At 36.9% G+C, this 18,912-nt stretch overlaps 1 protein-coding gene across 2 annotated transcripts in view; it reads right to left on the bottom strand.

Moving 5' to 3' along the window:
* The window catches only part of LOC128680934 (zinc finger protein 521-like), a 58,984-nt gene that overhangs the window by 16,436 nt on the left and 23,636 nt on the right, over nucleotides 1-18,912 (bottom strand). The window contains exon 1 of one of the 2 annotated variants that reach the window (XM_053764444.1): nucleotides 1,872-2,279. The exons of the other annotated variant lie outside the window; for it this stretch is intronic. Coding sequence (XP_053620419.1) covers nucleotides 1,872-1,974 — 103 coding nt within the window. The 5' untranslated portion in view covers nucleotides 1,975-2,279. Of the gene's footprint in view, nucleotides 1-1,871; nucleotides 2,280-18,912 lie in introns of those variants that run through there. 2 annotated transcript variants of the gene reach the window in all.

Raw genomic sequence — 18,912 nt, 5'->3', positions numbered from 1 at the left:
TTTAGAAAGCAGACAATACGAAATTGACTAACTTCATGCTCTAATATATATTTTTAAATAGGATATACATATATCTGACGTAGATTAGATCTGTTAATTGCAAGACCAGTAGGTATCATGTGAGAAGTGGAAAATTAAGTTCCGGGTTAAGATCCTAAAAGGAAATGAGGTTGATGTCGGCAATTAAATGAAGATTAATTCTTAACAATAATGCTGTTTTGTGATAGGGGTGCCCTTTGATTCGTTTACAATTATTGTTTCTAATTTCACTTCGTTAAACCTTATTGACCTAAATATACAACGAACAATTATTATCTAGTCTAATTGATTTTTCTGTACTTTTATAATTTAGCCTTATAATTTAATAGCTACAATTTTAGAATATCTGTTGTAAGACATCCTAAAATCGTTTGGAATTTATTTCTTTAGACTTAACAGTAACCTAGTTTAGTAATATTCGAGACAATATTCTCATATCAAATATATGTATGTAATAATAATTTCGAAATAAATAACCCTCGAAATAAATAAAAAAACATTATGAATATTAGAAGTAATAAATTAAATGGACTACTGACTAATTTGGGAAGTAAATGAACGGCGGTAAAATGTTAGGGTAATAGGCTATACTGAATTAAGAATAATAAAAATGTACGAAAACATTTTAAGCAAAAACTTTGTGTACCAATCTGAATTAGTAATAAAAAAAAAATAGGGGAACCTTGTGATAGACGTAAAACATATTTTCATAATTACATGAGCAATCACTTAATGTATTCGAATTTGTTAATTCGCTATTCGTTTTAAATATGCACCAACCAAGGCGAAAACTCATCTGATGAAATTGTAATTCTCAAATCGATTAAATGTAGTTACGGAAAGTTGTAGTTACTAAAAAGGAAACAAATAACTAAGTAGTTTCTAATTACACATGTTAATTAAAGTCTGATTCCATCGAAAATTAATTTGGTTTGAATTTTTATTTTAGAAATTGTACAAGAATGTAAGTATTCCATTTTACCGACAGCCGAAAGTTATCATTTAGGTTTTACATTTCATACAATTGCAAATATTATCAGTTAATTTATTAGAATTTATGACATCAATAACCTATTAAAAGGTACCTAATGAAAGTTAAACTGGTAGGAATGGTAGTTTGAATTTGTAAATGCTGCCCAACAATATTTTAGACATCGATAAATCAATTTATAGTACATTTATAATTTTAATTATTTTTTAATAAACGAGAACTAGATAAAATATTTTTTTTCTATGTAAATTTAGTCAAATCGAGGTCCACGAAAACCAAAATTATTTTCTACATTTTCCGTAATATAAGAAACTAACGGCCTGTCCCGGCTTCGCTCGGGTACCTATAATCATAACAAATTTATATACCTAAGCCTTCCTCAGGAACCACACAAAATCTTGTTGAGGAGGAAGGTGAGAGTTTTTCGCGACGTTTTGATTGTTCTTTGTAGAATTGAAACAATGGAAAGTAGGGATTGACAAAAAATAGTAACATTTTCTTATTGGTAATAATTCAATGTGCTATCAATTCTTATTTTAATATTTTTTAACTCCATTTATTTATCGTTAATTTAAAATTTTTAATACTTTATACTTTTATTGACACCCAATATGTTTGGTAAAATTAAGATTTGTTTTTAGCAAGTGTTCATTTTTCAGATGAAAGACAAAACAATAGGTAATTGTATTATGATGTCCAACAATGGCAGTATTGGTTACATTATTTTAGCGCCATAATACATTAATGAAGTATTAAATTAAATATATATACAAAACTATTACTATTACATTTTTCTAGATTACCAAATTTACAAGCATTTTAATGATTTATCTATGCTCACCTTTTATATCGTCAGTGGTAACGTCGTGGTTCTCCTTGTTGGCCTGAATCTTCTCGATGAGGTGCTCCAGTCTGCTGCTGTTTCCCTTGAATAACATGATCATGTCGCCGGCTCAGGCTGATCGCAGGTGCATCCCGGCCAGTTTCGGCGTTTTTTGCGAATGCGGTTATTTTGAGTGCGAATTAATGCGACGCGTGTCCGACAGGTGCCACTTACTGAGGGGCGCTCGGGCTTCCTTCACGGTTATTTGGGTGCCTGCTACCTTAATTAGCGAGCCTCATTGCCGTGCACCTTTACGTTCCGGGTACAGGTGATTGCTGTTATTGACCGTAATAGCAATTATGTAAGTCAACAAGTTTTGTTGCGTAGTGTTTGCAGGTTGTGGCGGAACGCGCGTCAGGGCCGGCGTATGCGTCGCGACTGCCGCCGGAGCCCCGGTGGGCGAGTCTAGCACCTCGGCCACGGCACCCTGCGCCCCGCCTGCCCGCATCGACCCGCCCACACTGACTCCCCCCACTTGCACCCACTGTTAGTTTCAAGCCTTTTCTATTATTGCTTATGCCCACGAAACGATTTTACACCCGCTTCCCAAGAACCACAAAATTAAGGTATCGTATATGACGATACAAATGAATTTATTCCTATTATTTATAGTATTTGTTACAAACCCTTAGTCCTTTTATAGTTAAGTGGTATGTGAAGGATTATAAAAATAACAAATATTTGCAGCTATTATATTACAGTATCTTTCGAAGCTATTGCATATTGTATCTTATTATATCCCTACCTATTATGAATTAAAACAGTGCGACATAAAATGATTTCAAGCCGGATAGATTACTAATAAAGTTAGTAAGGTACACATAAGCAATATACGTACTTACTATTTACTTATATCAAAGTAGGTATATGCTATGCAAAAAACGTCAAAATAACTGAAACACGTTCGATTAAAAGGTCAAAGTATTGTTTCAATAAGAGCTCTTCAATTCATACGGCAAGTTCAATAAATTCCCAAAGCGCTTAGCGTATCAATCGTCTGTCTGACGGGCGTAGATTTTTATAATATCACACGAGACATCGCGAAAATGGCGGGACTAATCAAGCGAATGACAGGAGAATGACGCTAAAAGATGCTAAAAGCTTTTAAATTTTGGCGTAGACTGTGAAGGAAAATCTAAATCTGCGGATTTTCTCTGCCCACCCACGCCGGGTGGGCGCGGCCAATGGGCGCTCGCCCCCCGCGCCCCGCGTCTACACTATGAACATTGAACAATAAAATACAATTTCTTAGATTTTTTCTATTGCTTATTGTGCTGCAGCTTAGCTTATGTTTTATTACTAACATTGTTGCTTACTCACATTCTCTTTTTGTAATGTATCTATATTACAGACAACAAATCGCATAAGTATTTCTTAAATTTACTTTTCCGTGACGTTTGTGTTATTAGTTAACTTTATCTAGTCATGTGACGTTTATTTTACCACAGTTAATTGGGTTGTAATTTGGGATATTTTTATATCTATGGTTTTATTTTTTCCGTTTTGGCAAAATCATAAAGATGTTGAGTTTCTTTGCCCAAATTCTTGCTTTCACTAATATGTTATGAACGTCAACAATCAAGCATTTATTTCTATTCACATAAAATTAAATCAGGAAAATTTAATAACGGAAAATACAAATTGTAGTGAAATGTTATGATTTTATTGAGTCCGTAAGTGTCGGTCAGTGGGCGTCCGGCGATGGCTCCTCGGGGGGCGATGGACCGCGGTGGCTCCTTTTAGTTGTGAATATATTACGGATTATGGTGACACCAAACTGCTGTAATTTTGAGGATAAACTCCTCAAGTGCCCCTCGGTGGTTTGTTAGCGAAACTTGAAGGTTTTATCGAAAATTAACATGTTTTCGATAAAATTTTAAATTTATATAAATGTGTAAAACCCTATCGTTTGAAAATTGTTAAAAGATGAAACACGTTGAATATGTAAAACAAAACGGGGGATAGAAATTGCAGGACCGTAACAAGTCGAACTCAAGTTGTTTCATCAGAACCGAATCAATATTTGACCGAGAGAAACTAAAATGTAACGATATTAATGTAAAGAGTAGGACATCCAATCGTTCGATCAATATAATCACCAAATATAAAGTAAAATTATAGCACTTTAAAGCTACCTTTAATTGTTTGACAATTTACCTACGTAAATTGTCAAACATCACAAAAATTATGATGCTGTATATTGCTCTTATTTATTTTGTTTTATCTGTTAAGCATCTACTACGCCTCATTTTCTACTTAGTACATAAGTAAACAAACAAATTAATGGATACCCGTGTGATGCTTATACAACCATCTGTTAGCTAATTGTTCAGAACACGAAGACGCGCACGAGCAATAACAAATTAATGGACATTAAAGATTCAGATTCAGTGCTTGGGATTGACGCGAGTTGTCGGGTGCCGGGTACAAAAGGGTTAAACATTAATACTTAAGCGGCACCTCGCTCGTGACATGGCCGATTACTCTGTCACTGAGCCAAATCTCCGGCCTGAATAAAGTATTATGAAAAAGTGCTCCTTATCGCGCCGTCCGGCCTCCACGGCGGAGCTGATGAGGGTCTGAAATATTTTCACTTCTTTAAGCTCAGGACGTACACATATATGTTGTTTTAGTATTTAATATAATTTTGACATAGGTATGGAGATTATTATATTGAATTATGAAATAAATTACTAATTTTAATATTCGTTTTCATCATAAATTACCACACTATTTGATAAAAGAAGGTAACTAATATAAAATAGAATACTTTCATCTCGAAAATCAGTCAGAGTAGTGGGGTCCAGGGTGCAACTTAGAAATACGAAGCTAAAACTTTTTAAATAGCCCACATCAGCATCTTAGGTATTTCATCTTAGTTTGCGCGAGTGATGCTGCGGGGAAAAGCTAGTTTTGTAAAATAGTGCGTGTAGTTATTTTATGACACAAAAAACTAAAACGTCCACCTCTTGTACTTAAATACATTTTGAATTAAATTTTACGTAAATAAATAAACTACCACTAATGCTATCGCGGGAAACAAATCAATTACGTGTATATAGCAACTTTCTAACAGTAGCGGTATCATTAAATTCCCGAGTGAAGCGTGGGCGGTGCATATTTCATGAGCTGAACACTCCAGCCCTTCGGAAAGATGCTAATGCCAACCCTTGATTTGGACGTTACGAGCGCTACAGAAACCCATTCGCTATCGCTACGTTAATATTTTATTGTTTGTTCATTTCCAATGATGTTTGTCAGGCAATAAGGTGAGCTGACCGATAAATAAAAGAAGAATATACCTACTGATACAAAAATAATTCAAGTCATTTAGTGAATTCAAAACTAAGGAGACTTGCAAAGTAAATCTATTTAAGCAAATAAACATAAGAAACGAAATAAAACATAAGTCCACACTTTTGGACTCATTTTCATTGTTATATAATACAAAGCATACGTACTCTGGATGGAGACATTGCCTTTTAATATGCCTAATGCCATATCCTCTCCCCTTTTATGTTCCGCGAAAAAGAATCTACCACTCTATTACTAACGCTCAACTATCTGTAAGCAATTTTTTGCCATCAACTCATTATATCACACTATACACAAACTAGACTTTGAACAAAACTTTAATGAGGAAAAATCTCTTGATAGAGAACATGGCAATCAATACAGTCTCTAAAAAAAATCTAAAGTTAGATGTTTGTGAGCATGACGAACCTGCGATGTCAACAAACACCCAACCTTTTTTGTGTCCCTACCTGCCTGCGGTCCCACGGGCCCGGGTTAGGAGACGGGACACGCGTCTGTCTGCGTCCCAATAAATCAACAGGACGAGCTGGCTGTCATTCCGATGGATTAGTACGTCGTTATTCTCCCCTTTTATTTTGTTTTTGCGTAACACCTTCCTCATAATCCATTATCTTATATGTCTAAAAGACACGCGGTCACGCACACGGTACGGCACAGGTAATATTGTTTATTTATTTATGTAACTGTACATAAATGTCACAGGATAGATTTTGAGTACAACTTAGGTAATTTAAAAGAAATCTGTTTTAATAGTCAAGGAGAGGTTGTTGATAGTGGCTATAATATTAGTAGGAAGGATAGAAGATGTTTATCTACGCGTGTCTAAAATATGCTTTATTTTTAATTTATTTACTTTTTATTTACATATGTGTTGTTATTCGGTATACTTTCAACTGAAAACAGGTAAAGTCTTTGTCATTGTTCAGGATTTTAAAGTTGTTTAAGCTTGAGCGAGTGACTAAATTATGGCTTTCTATCTTCATGCAAAAATATGTTAATAGTTGTTCCATGTATATTCTACTAAATAATTCCAATGATCCCACATCTAATTCCCTCCTGTCCACTACGTGAAGTGCCATATCATGCAGTAGACCAGACCACCCTGACTTTGACGCTATCTATCCCGCAATCTGTATACAAAAACAACACCCCTATCGATTATTTGTCTTGTGTGGCCCTTATTTTACGCTTTTAAAACATTTAACTTCATTTAGTAAACCCAAAAATGCAGATAGAGTAGGTCGATAAATTGATTAGCTGTGTATTATAAACTGGTCGATTATGAAGAAAATGTACCAGTATTTTCTAGTGAAACCATGTACAAATCGTTATGCCGTTGTATTCCTACATTTGAAGGTAATTGCGTTAAGGCTACATCGTGACGCACGTTAACACACATGACCACAAATGTGCGAGATGCCATCACGGCCGTGTAAATGCTCGTAATAAACACGCTCCTCTACAAAATGACACCGCTGCGGGGCTGACATCACGTCATCCACATGGGACACACAAGACAATCTTTCTTTTAAGGCACATAACGTTTTATTGGTTTATCAAAATAAATATCTTGTTTTAGCTTCCTCGACACCAAATAAGTCACATAATGCGCGCAAAGACGAGTTAGATACGTGATACGCTGCATCACGTCTCGCGGAGATGGTATCCCAGACGGCGCGTATTCTGTTGCGTTACATCTCACACGAAATAGGTCAATTAAGACGTGGGAGTGAGCCTTACGTGACCGTAACGCCTGATCCCCGTAAACGATATGATGCGGTGCTACGTTTCACGCCTTTGTATTTTGTAAATGGCCGCCGGAGTCACGAGTAAATTAAACTGTTAGCTTGAAATTTACTCCGAGTGAGGAAATTTCCTCCGAGTGAAGATGTCCGACAACCCCCTTGAATTAAGGCTGACTATTAGGGCGCAAGCTCTATAATAGACACAATAGAGATATCATTGATAAACGATATAATCACACGAACCATTCGAAAAGTCTTTACAGAATGAAACTCTGATCGCAAGTTTTTGTGAACTCAGTGAACAGCTTGATGATGCGTGGGAATCAGTCCTGATTCAACAGTGGCAGCTTTCCAGACCGGCATGGCTGCAGAGAGATCAGTGGAACGAAATACGAATCATGCGCTGTAGGTGACTTTCTGCGTGGCCTCGGCGCCTACTGCGCCGATGTCGCCTATGCGGTCGATACTAGGTTAGCCAAAAACATTAAATATTATATCAAAAGACTTCTTAAACGTTTAATTCTCTTAAATCTTTTTAAATTTAAGATAAGATTTATATAATTTAGAATATAAACTTATAAGATTTCTTCATCAGATAAACTGAAGGTTTACAATTTACCCCATCAGCAAATTAGATTCTTTCTCATAATCTCTATAACAATCAAATAAGGTGGGACGACAACAAAATCGTAATCGTAATAAATCATTTCAAATTGGACACTGATTGCACTGATTAGTAGTGTATTAAAGCAAAGGCAGAACGGCGAAATGTAGAAACTTACAATGTCTTCGGACAGGCTCTTTATAGCGAGATGGACTTCAGGAGACTTGACACCCAAATCACCCTAACTCGAATGTAGCCGAAAGGCGCGTGGAGCCAAATTGACAAAAATCCCATAATACTGAAAAAGTTGGGCACCACAGTGGTATCGAATCTGCGACAAGGCGTCCGTCGCGTCGGCCCTGGCTGGTCGTGACGCCGCATTGCCACGCTGGGCAGCCCGTCACGAGACTTTTTAACAAAGACTTTCTACCAGCTCTTGGTGAGATACCGCATTAGGTCGCACGACCCTGCGCGCTACGCTGCTGGCCGATTTGGTGCCAGGCTTTCAATTTTTTACCGAACAAAAAATGTGGACCACATTGACACTCTTTTATCAATGCGTGACTTATGCTAATGCTGAGCGCATGATTTTGCTAAGTATGTACTCTACTTATTGAAACATTTATTTACATTTTATTTCTTGATTAAACTTTATTGTTCCAAGTATAAATCAACAATTATTTAATTATTCAACTTTATCGAAAATTTCTTGTCTAAGGCACATTAAAAATGCATAATAAGTTTGATGACTATGTTTATTTATTTATTTATTTGTACGTTCCCGGCCCCAAAATTAAAAGAAAATCGTTTTATGAGTTAGATCGTCTCGTAGAATTCATCTGCCCACTGCTCATCATATGCCTTTTTTTCATCTAAGTACGACCTGTAACGATTGTTCTATCGTTCACTTCACCTATCTCTTTCACTATTCTTAAGCCACCATCAAATTGAAATTATGTCAGTATTTTACTCTATTTACCATCACTAGGAGTATCCCTACCCAGTTCCACTTAAGATTCATGACTGTTTCTCAGTCATATTTACTACCTAGAGCCAAAATTCATTGTACATTAAGATAGTAATTTGCGTGGGTTGCTCGGTGCGGTGCGCGTGCGCGGTCCGAATCGGCACGTAGTTCCGGGCAGGTGAGGCTGCGGTTGCGCCTCGCTGACCTAGCACCTGCGTTCACGCAACTCAATCACTACCTTACCTACCTCTGAAGACTACCCAACCAGTGACGCTTTCTTGTTTTTAGGGCTTCGTGTCTAAGTGACCGAAACAGAATCAAATGTTGGGTTTCCCGTTTCTACAACATCGATTTTAGCTAATGTATCTCTAAACTAAATATATGAATAGGAATTAATCACTCAATAACAAATCCTAATTACAAAAGAAGTAAACCACGGGAAAAATTATTATTATTAAAGTACTGTCTTCTGTCTACCAAGTTGTGACTGCAGGAGATTCCTCAGAGCGCATAAGGAACATTTCTATCAATTTACAAACTTGTTACATATTAATGCAGTTTTTATAGCAAACTGATAGCAACACCAAATCTTGTCAAGTCATTTGGGAAAACATTTGCATAAGAAAAGTTAGTAAATCTCGCTTGATCCTTTGCTCCAGACCGGAAGTGTGTCCGGGAGCGCCGGCAGCGGTCCGAACGTCCGGACACGACTTGCTTGGGAGCAAGATGGACTTCCGCCTTTTAACTGCTCCTTACAAGACACCGCCCCCGCTGGTTTGTTATTTATAACCCTAATGGCCAACAATACAATCGCTAGATTTATTGCGTTTACTCCATCGAGAGGAACTTTACCTATTTGACTAGGTAGATTTTAATTTATTTATTTCTTTGATTAATTGCTTTATTCGTAAACTTCTGATATAACAGAAACCTAAATTAGGCACAATCTTATAAATTTGTCGGTTTTGGGACTGTGAAAATTCTGGCTGTAAACTCATCTGTGATCTGAAGATATAACTTCTAAGATGAAATGAAACGTAAAGCTGAAAACATCTTAAAGTTATAAAACTTTATGAGTAACTTACTAAACTCACCTGAACTATCCATCCTTACGTAAATGCAATCGGAAATGCGTCCTCTCGGTATAGAATTTCAAACTATAAACTCGCGTTCGTCTCCGCGCATAGACAAACAATAACAATAGACCGCAGGAAATGCTGGGGATGCCGAGATGAAAGCGCTAAACTATCACGCACAATGCCGGGAACAATGGACGATCAAACTCAAACTGCACACAAAATTAATTTGTAAACATCGCGTGAGCAGATCTCTGTTATTGCTGGTCCACCTCCACCAGCAATAACAGATATATAACCTACTGTTGATATAAACAAAACTATATATTACCTATTGCAAAAAAGCAATTTGTTACAACAAATTATTTTTAAACTTTCGTTATATATGTATTTTTTGTAACATAAATAAATGTAATGAAAGAATTGTGAAAGAATGAGATCGAAATGAAGCAGGAATCGCTCACGTTATGTATAATTACAAGTACGTATGTATTTGTAAAATTATTAATTGTTAGTTAGGTATTGGTATTGATATGATTTTCACTAATACGTTTTTAATTTGTATAAAAAATGTGATAAACATAGAATGGCACAAAAAATAAATCAAAACTAGAAAAACATTGGCGCGAAATAGTCAATTTAACACCATCCATTTAGTAGGCCATTAATGTGGTGTAAGAAAATACGGAAGTTGATTTGATTGGTTCACAGAATACGTAATAGATAGGCAGACATTCGAAGTTCGAATTGTTGATTAGTGATTTACCACAGATTACCATTAAATGAAGTAAAGTATCGGGTAAAGGCGATTAGTTGCGCACGCGTCGATGAAGACGTCATCGGCATATTTATCACCTGCACCTGGTGCCATTAGCTTTGTCTCCACCTGACTGGGACGCGTTGCGGTTGCGAGATCAGATATCGATACAGTTTGTGACTAAATTATGATTCACAAATTTGATTTTGTTGTTAACTCTACTCTTTTGTAGAAATCTTAGGTGAATCTTAGATGTATATTTTATTATTATAAATTATAGGTATATGGCAGACAGCATAACATCTCTCATCTGCTACTTACATCAAAACTTTTACATATTTTGGTCACACAGAGTGACGACAGTGGTACATACCACGAATACTGCCAATATAATTGGTAAACCAAGCAGCTTATAAAACGTTCGGATTACAAAAAAAAAACCTATTTAGTAGCTAATTGGCGGCTATTTCAAAGTTTTTGGATAATTACCTTAAATATTGACTGATTAGAATACTAAGTAAAATATATTTGTTATTTTGGTACTTAGTATTCTAATCAGTCTCTTGTTTATAAAAAAAAACTGCCGGACTAGTTTTTTATATTAAAATATTCAAATATATACAAAGTAGAGCTTACTGCGTCGGATTACCGCTAGAAAATCAAATAGATGGCTTAATTTGGATGAGAAATATGAAACGTAATAGCGTCAGTAATCTCCGCCACAATGAGGCTACTGATGAGCAATGAAGACATGAATACGCCGATTTTCCAGCGGCCACAGTCGTGACCGGCCCGTTTGGTGTTCGCCGCAATCGCTATGAAACATTCTTATAATTACTGTTCCCATAAAATTGAGAGCACTGTATGTTACTTTTGTTCATTGGGGAAATATGAATCTATAGATTTAATTGAAAATAATGTGAGAGTAAATTAAGCGATGAAGCTACTTCGGCGAATATCGAAGAATATACTTTCATTAAGTGATAAAATTATGCGATGAAAACTCCACATTTCAGGTGATTCTCATTGAGACACAACTTTTATAGAAAAACTAAAATATTAGACGGACAGAAAATGTTCTACCAACTAAGGGTGCTGCCGAAGACTGTGCGAAGTGGAGAGGAAACATTAGGAAAGCAGACCAAAGGATACGACGCTCCTTGCATGCCTGTAGATGTAACCGGCAGAGCGCTCAGATGAGAAAAATAGATAAGTAAGTATAGAAAAGATGTTTAATAAATGGAAATAGTTTTTTACAAAATTAACTAAGTGTAATTAATAAATACAGTCATACGTTGATAGACATTGTGTTCACGACATTCTTTAAAAAATACGTAAAAATGTAATTACAACACAATTGATGAAGTAGCCCAAATATATATAAAAAAATCAATGACTACACCACCGGAAAGTAAGGCCTATATTATAATATATAGTGGCGTAACTAAAGCCATAGTAATTTCTTAACGAGGAACAAAGGTTTGGGCCCACAATTCGGATTGCGCTCTCGGAATGGACACCCAGTGCCAGTGTCAGTTTCCATTCTTACAAACCCTCTATGACCACGTTTTGCTTGATAGCGCGCTTTTTAGTGGTATTCCATTTCGGAAATAGTGAAAGTTTGTGAGAAAAATCTAAAATCATCGGTGTATATATTTACAGAAAGAAGAACAGCTGGCACTTCCTACGTTTTTCTTCCGTGTCACCGAACAGTGCCTAATAACCAAAAAGAAAGCCTACCTGCGGGGAGACCCCTTGCGGTTGTCAGCCCGTGGCAATTTGCCAAATTGCCACCAATAGTTACACCACTGATACATCGCAGTGACCGGGCTTCCTATTTTTGGGTGGTCGTTGCGGCGCGCTCATTTCACGCGTTTTAGCAGCCATCACTATTTCGGCCTCCAGATGATCACGTCGAACAAACATAGTAATTACTATGAAACCTCGTACTTAATTACTTATCTATATGCATCACTTTTTGTCAATGTTAGTCACAATCATTTGCAGTCAAAATCGATTGCTTGATTAGAATTACAAAAGGCCTTGGAATGGCAATTGTACATTTGTGTGTGCGAATTAAAAATTTTACATGTAAGTTAAACCAAAACTTGACTATGACTGTGATAGATTGTGGGATACACCCATACGGGTGTCACCACTGTGGGGCATACATTTGGTTGATATTGGTAAATTGATACCAGAGAGCTCCTGGTACAATAAAATAATAATAAGATGTTTTATTCTTGTAATGCCGTTTTTTTCTACTTACCTCACAATCGAGATGTAAAGCAGAGTAGTTAGCTCGGGTGTAAGCATCAATTGCACCCTCGAAGTATAGGCGCCCTGGCTGCGCTCGTGCGCCTAAATATCTCAGGCTGCACTTGATACCTTACAGCCCTTGACTACTAATCTACTATTATTTGTGAAGTGACTATATAATGAAATAATCTGTGGCGTTGCCTTGGAACAGCTTATTAGCTATTATTGATAAATTATAATTTCTCACGTTTGGTTAATAGTTGTTGTTCCATAATGCCTTTTATTTTCACAAACTTGAATAATGAACAGAGAGTCGTTTCTTAAATTGATGACATTAGACTAAATAGACGGACAATTTGTTGAATTTAACTATTCTTTGATTTTTCATACCAATCATTATTAATTAGTACGGCTCAAACAATATTGTTTAAGCCGTACTAGCCGTATTAGCCGTTGAGAATATATATTCTCAAACATGTACATGGCCTGTATTCATGAACAAAACATACAAAATATTTTATACTGATACAAAGTGAAGTGTCGAGTAGTGGGTGGGCGTGGCATGGGTGCCTGTATGGGTGCGGAGGGCGGGCGGCCCGCCCACGACGCCTGCGCCCGCCACTCCCTACTGCAGCCAACTTTATGCCGATTCCACACTATCGGCAAACAATTTGCCAAACTTTAGTGGTTTCGACATACATTGCTGGTTTTACCTTGCCGTAAAAAATGCTCACATATAAACTAAGCAATGTTCGTTCGCGTCGGCAGCTGTCTGATATTGTGGAGCCGCGTTGTACTATTTGTGTAGAAAAAATGATAAAAAAGGCTTACTTGTTCGTGAGAGAACATCTAAAATTCGAATTTAATAACAAACAGTCAAATTCAAATTCAAATCATTTATTCAGAAATTAGACCTTCACAGGCACTTTTTCTCGTCAATTTTTATATTTATAGTTATTTCTCACAAGCTAAAAACTACTGGCATTTCGGAACGACCACTGCTGAAGTAATGCCGAAAGAAACTCATTTGAACAGTGTAGGTCCCTATCATGCCAGATCGGCTTACCATTAGTGTTTCTTACAATGTTTTTTTTCTAATAATATATAAAAGTACATAATGTACATAGTCAAAAGGTATATCAAAACAGGTTAAATATTGTGATCCGAGTGCTGATTATAATATATATATATCGATGTGAAACACAATTAACTTACATAAAAATATATGAGAAACGAGATGACCAGTTCCCTCTAGCAGCACCCGTTCACGAGTTGACGCATGGGTCAGCCATCGCGTAGCTCAACCATAATAGAGGGAACCTCACGACCCGACCCACGACGCCACTACCAGATTGGCCATTTGAGTGAGCATGACACACTCGATTCCCATGATTTCATAATTACAAATCTTATTCGTCGAAATAGAAGTATAATTCAGACACTTGAAGATCACAAACACGTACATGTTTTACAAATAAAATTAAATGTCACAATATATGAATTATTATAATAAAAATAAAAAATATGAATAAAATAATAAAAAACAGTAAAATAAAAATTAGGAGATCATGTGTGGAGTGGCAAAGTTGTCGGAAGGATCCATGCGTTTTTATCAGTCAAATAGGCGTTAATTGTGTAATATGCTTTATCCATTATTTTTTTCTTAACATAAGTTTTAAATTTTTTTTATTGGCAGATTAATAGCCAGTGTAAATATTTACCATGTTTTTAATTGATATTGCGGCGTGTGATTCCGACCTATAATCACCACCACTCCATATCCTCCCGTGGATATCATACGAGGCGACTAAAGGACACAAAGCCTTAACAGCTGATAGACAACGAGAGTATTTCCAAAGAGGGTTGACATCAGGCGAGCGGCCGGTTGTAAAATCATAGCCAAATCTTCCAAATTTAATGGCAATTTTTACATATATATTCGTGAAGATTTGAGACATTTATTGATAATTTTTTGCCATTTTTCTTGCGTTGATTAATGTTATACTGCGTACACTACGCTCTTGTTTTTCTTTTTTTTTAATTTATTATACTTACAATACTAACTGCAACATTCGAAAACGTTGCAATGTAGGTGCCGAAAATACGTTTTTTAAATAATCAAGAATCTGAAACCAAATATTAAAAAACTCCCTCATGCAATACGAAAAATCAAGACATCTAATTCAATAGTTATCCGATAGATGTCGGTCTATGCACCATGCTTGTATTCCTGGAAACTCCACCCCCAGACATGAACCTACCCTTAACTTTTACTTCCTTTATTTGACGATAGAGTGCGTTACGGTCCTGATGTATGTATGTATGATTTTGATATATTATAGTTTGGTTAATAACTTCTTTATAGTTAAATAATGTAGGTAAGTACGTAGTTTTTGAGCACATCATTTCCTTTTGATTTTGATAATGATAAACTACTTATATAAATGCTATGCCTACTTACTACGCTAAAACATTATAAAATATTAGCGGCGCTCCTGAGAAAATTTCGGGATAAAAAAAACCATATGTGCTATTCCAAGTACATAATTATTCTACCTGTATACCGAATTTTAACAAAATCCGTCTAGTAGATTTGCGTGAAAGTTTGGATTTTTGTGAGAATGTTTGCATTCTCACAAACATCCAAACTTTCGCATTTATTTTGGATTTATCACAACCTAAGTACTTCCATCTAGTATAAGCAACGATATTATTACAGTCCTTTTATAGTCCAACAACAACGCCTGTGATATACGACTGTTCGTTACTCTAAGCAGTAATAAAGATAACGCAATACAATTTAAATAAAATGATTATAATCAGACTTCAGGCTGTTATGTCGCATCGCAAGCGGCGAGATCAAGGGAATATGATAGAATCGCTGCCTTTGCGACACCTCGCCGCCGCCGCTGCCGCCACGCGCCTTCTATCACATCTATACTCATCTATTTCATCTAGGAAGGTTTAGCAGTAAGTTAATGTGTTCTAATATTTTCTATATACGAGTACAACAATCCTACCTGCAACAACGATACGACTATATAGGGTTTAGCAAACATACCTCACTTGCCAGAATTGTGTAAAAATTTACAAGATATGAAGAGCTACCGATTCGCTTTATTTAATTCATCCCTTTTTCGTCCACTTCCTAAACATATATTTAATCGTTATGTTCATTAATTGGTCATTTTCTTTGACTTGGACTAACTGGTCAACTCATTAGCTATTGCCGATCGGGTAACGGTTAAAAGATACTTCATTCCATTTCTTAGCGGCCGCACGGGCTTCGAGACGGTATTTTCACTGCCGGTTAAACAGCAAAAGTCAACAGGGGGTCAACTGTTCGAGTAGGCTCTTTTAAACGACCTCGCGATTCTCACGCCCACGCTGATCTCTCCCTACTGCGCGACAATATTCAAACAAAATGTTAATCGTAACTGCGTATTTACTGGTGACTGATTCGTGATCCTAACACAAATAGACGATACGCTCCAATTTTGATAATAAATGATAATTCTCTTTATTCAAACCATAAAACATATAACATTTATACAAAAATCAAATAGTTGAAAAAAAGCTATAAATAAAAATAATCTTAATTATAATTTAGCGTGTTACTTTCATGAACTCCGAAAATTTTTCGCAAATAGAGCTCTAGAGATTAAATTTATAATCATCATCTGCAGCTTCCGGGTATAGGCCGCTATCCGTCTACGCCAACCTTCTCTATCCATTCTTATCAAAAACTGGATAAGGATAGAAGCTATTTCCTTTACATCGACAATCCATCTAGCTGCCGGATGTCCTATTCTACGTTTATTTATTACATTTCAATTATACAACTATTTATTTATTTATTTAAAGCAAGCACCAATAAATAGGTACCAATTGCATTTTATTATATGTGTATATTATCTATTACTCTGGGGTAACTAAAACCTATATTTCCTTTGACAGTTGCAAAAAACCACGTAAGGTAAGAAAAGCAGATGCAAAACAAAATGCTTGGTGTAAATGAGACATAAATAGGCTGGCTAATCATCCAACTGAGCAGCAGTCAGCAGATGCAATTATGCATGCCAGCCGGAGGCGGTGACCAGTCAAGGCGAAAATTATTGGTGTCGGTCGTGATTTCACGCTGCAATCACTGCGTTTGTAAGTAGCTAGCGATAAAATAAGCAGACAATGAGATGTTTAAATAAGTTATAAAGTATTTAGAAACTCAATCTCGTTAAAACTTTTAAAAAAACCAACCTATGTCAATGACATGTACGTATATTATTCCTTGGTAACATATTTCAAGCACTACAACATGACACGAATACCTCTGATAACACCATCAACTATATAAATGCCTTGTTTTCAGATTGAATTCGAATGGCACCAAGTGTTTCATTTGTCCAACATATCTCATAGATATAGTAAGATAACATTTCTGATTAACTTGAAAATTGAGTATCAGAAACTTTGGCAAGCTTTCGTATTTGGGAGCGCGGTAGCTCCGGCCATGCATAGTTAAGTGCATCTGTGTGAAGTGTCGACGCAATATCCGGCTGCCCAGGGGACCGAGCTCGTCGATTTAACTTCTTGCTCGGTCACCTGTGACCTGGACAATGCAATTTCTCATTCAAGAATTAAAACTTCAGTCAAGACTGAAATAAAATTTAACGTCCACGGACGTCGTCAATTGAAATAAATTAAATGAATATTTTTTATAAGAAAATAGGAATTAACTTGAAGAAACTAAACAATGTATGTATATAAATCCCACAGTTTCATCAGCCAAAAAAAACTTGTGGTTTGTCTTCAAAGTTCTCCATGTTGTTCATGCATTGATAAAAATGTATCTCGCGAGCAGCGGGATGGCGCGGTGTGCATGCGCTCCCTGGAGGCTGCGGTGGCCACGTCTTGAGATATTACACAGTTAGCTGCTATGACAACTTATATTCTTACTTATGCTCTTATATTTACGATCTTTTATTTCAAACCGCAAATTAAGTTTACTTGCATGCAAAAAATGCAATGAAAGATTGGTGCAGAGCACAAAACATTATAATATGAACCCCAACTATATGTGTTTGATGGGAGGTTTGTTGCTGCCACCTCACCCCGCCTGCTCTGTATTATCTTCCACCGATCTTTGAGTGCTGAACATAAACGTTTGGGACTCATTCATCCACAGCAATTCACCATAGAAACAATACCATACCCTTCGGCACTCGGGTGAAAGACTACAAAAAGTAAAAAACGTCTCATATTGTACGTGCTCCTTGGGAACCCTTTATTAATGGCAAGGGCAATCGAATGCTTAAAACATTGCAATCTAATATGAGTTGGCGGAGGGCGCATTGTGGCCGCACAATGCTGGCCGTGGCCCTGCTAGGTGTCGGATGTCGGCCGCTGCCGCCGTCGCCGCCGCCGCACCTCTTGCCGTCGACACTCGATATCGCCTTTTTATTTCATAATTTCTACACAATACAAACCCAAAGCCGAAGGGTGAAGACAATGCGCCCGGAGGTAAAACCGCTCGGAAACCCTTTATATTGAATTTATTGTCTCAAAATAAATCGGGTGCAAATTAAAATAAGTATTAAAGCTAAGACCCAGTATAGCCATAGTTCTTTTGAATGCTCTTGTACATTCAAATAGCGATGATAGATAGGTACATACATTTATTATGATGAAAAGAGTGAATATAAAGCATTCATTAAAGAAAGATCCAAATCAAATCCGCGAATAAATCTAATAATAAATAATTTGAAACCGAATCCAACAATATTTAACTATTACATGAAAACTGAAGTTGATATCAAAAATAACAAATCAAAGTAAGTACTGAAGCAGACATTATTTGTATAACAATATGTTAAGCCGTTTATAACCAAAAACAACTCGTCAGCGGCCGCTAATAAATTGTGGGTGGCTTATCGAGATTGGTGATCCGGAGTAATGTGTGTAGGGGTAATCAGATGTGCGCCTTCCAACTTTTAATTCCCCGGGACCCATGGGGGGCGCGGGAGGGGGTGAGGGTCCGGCGCCGACGCCGATATCGCATATAAAAAGGTTGCGGATCGCTCGCTCCTCCATCCGGCGATTGGCTAGGCGGCGCCCGCTGCTCCCCAGGGCCCTATACGAGAAGCGAAATGGGCCCCAGAACACCCATAAGAGAGCGACCCCGCCCGCCACGGCCGAATAATTAGGGCTCTTTGTTTAGATAGCAGCAATTTTATTTGGGAGAGAGCGGGCGCTGGGGACGTCTTCGGCCATTCCGACCGC

Source organism: Plodia interpunctella, chromosome 2 (assembly GCF_027563975.2).
Source record: "Plodia interpunctella isolate USDA-ARS_2022_Savannah chromosome 2, ilPloInte3.2, whole genome shotgun sequence".
In the NCBI taxonomy this organism is placed as follows: Eukaryota; Metazoa; Arthropoda; class Insecta; order Lepidoptera; family Pyralidae; genus Plodia; species Plodia interpunctella.
Note: the sequence above shows the minus strand (reverse complement) of the source record. Positions and strands in the feature narration are given on the sequence as shown.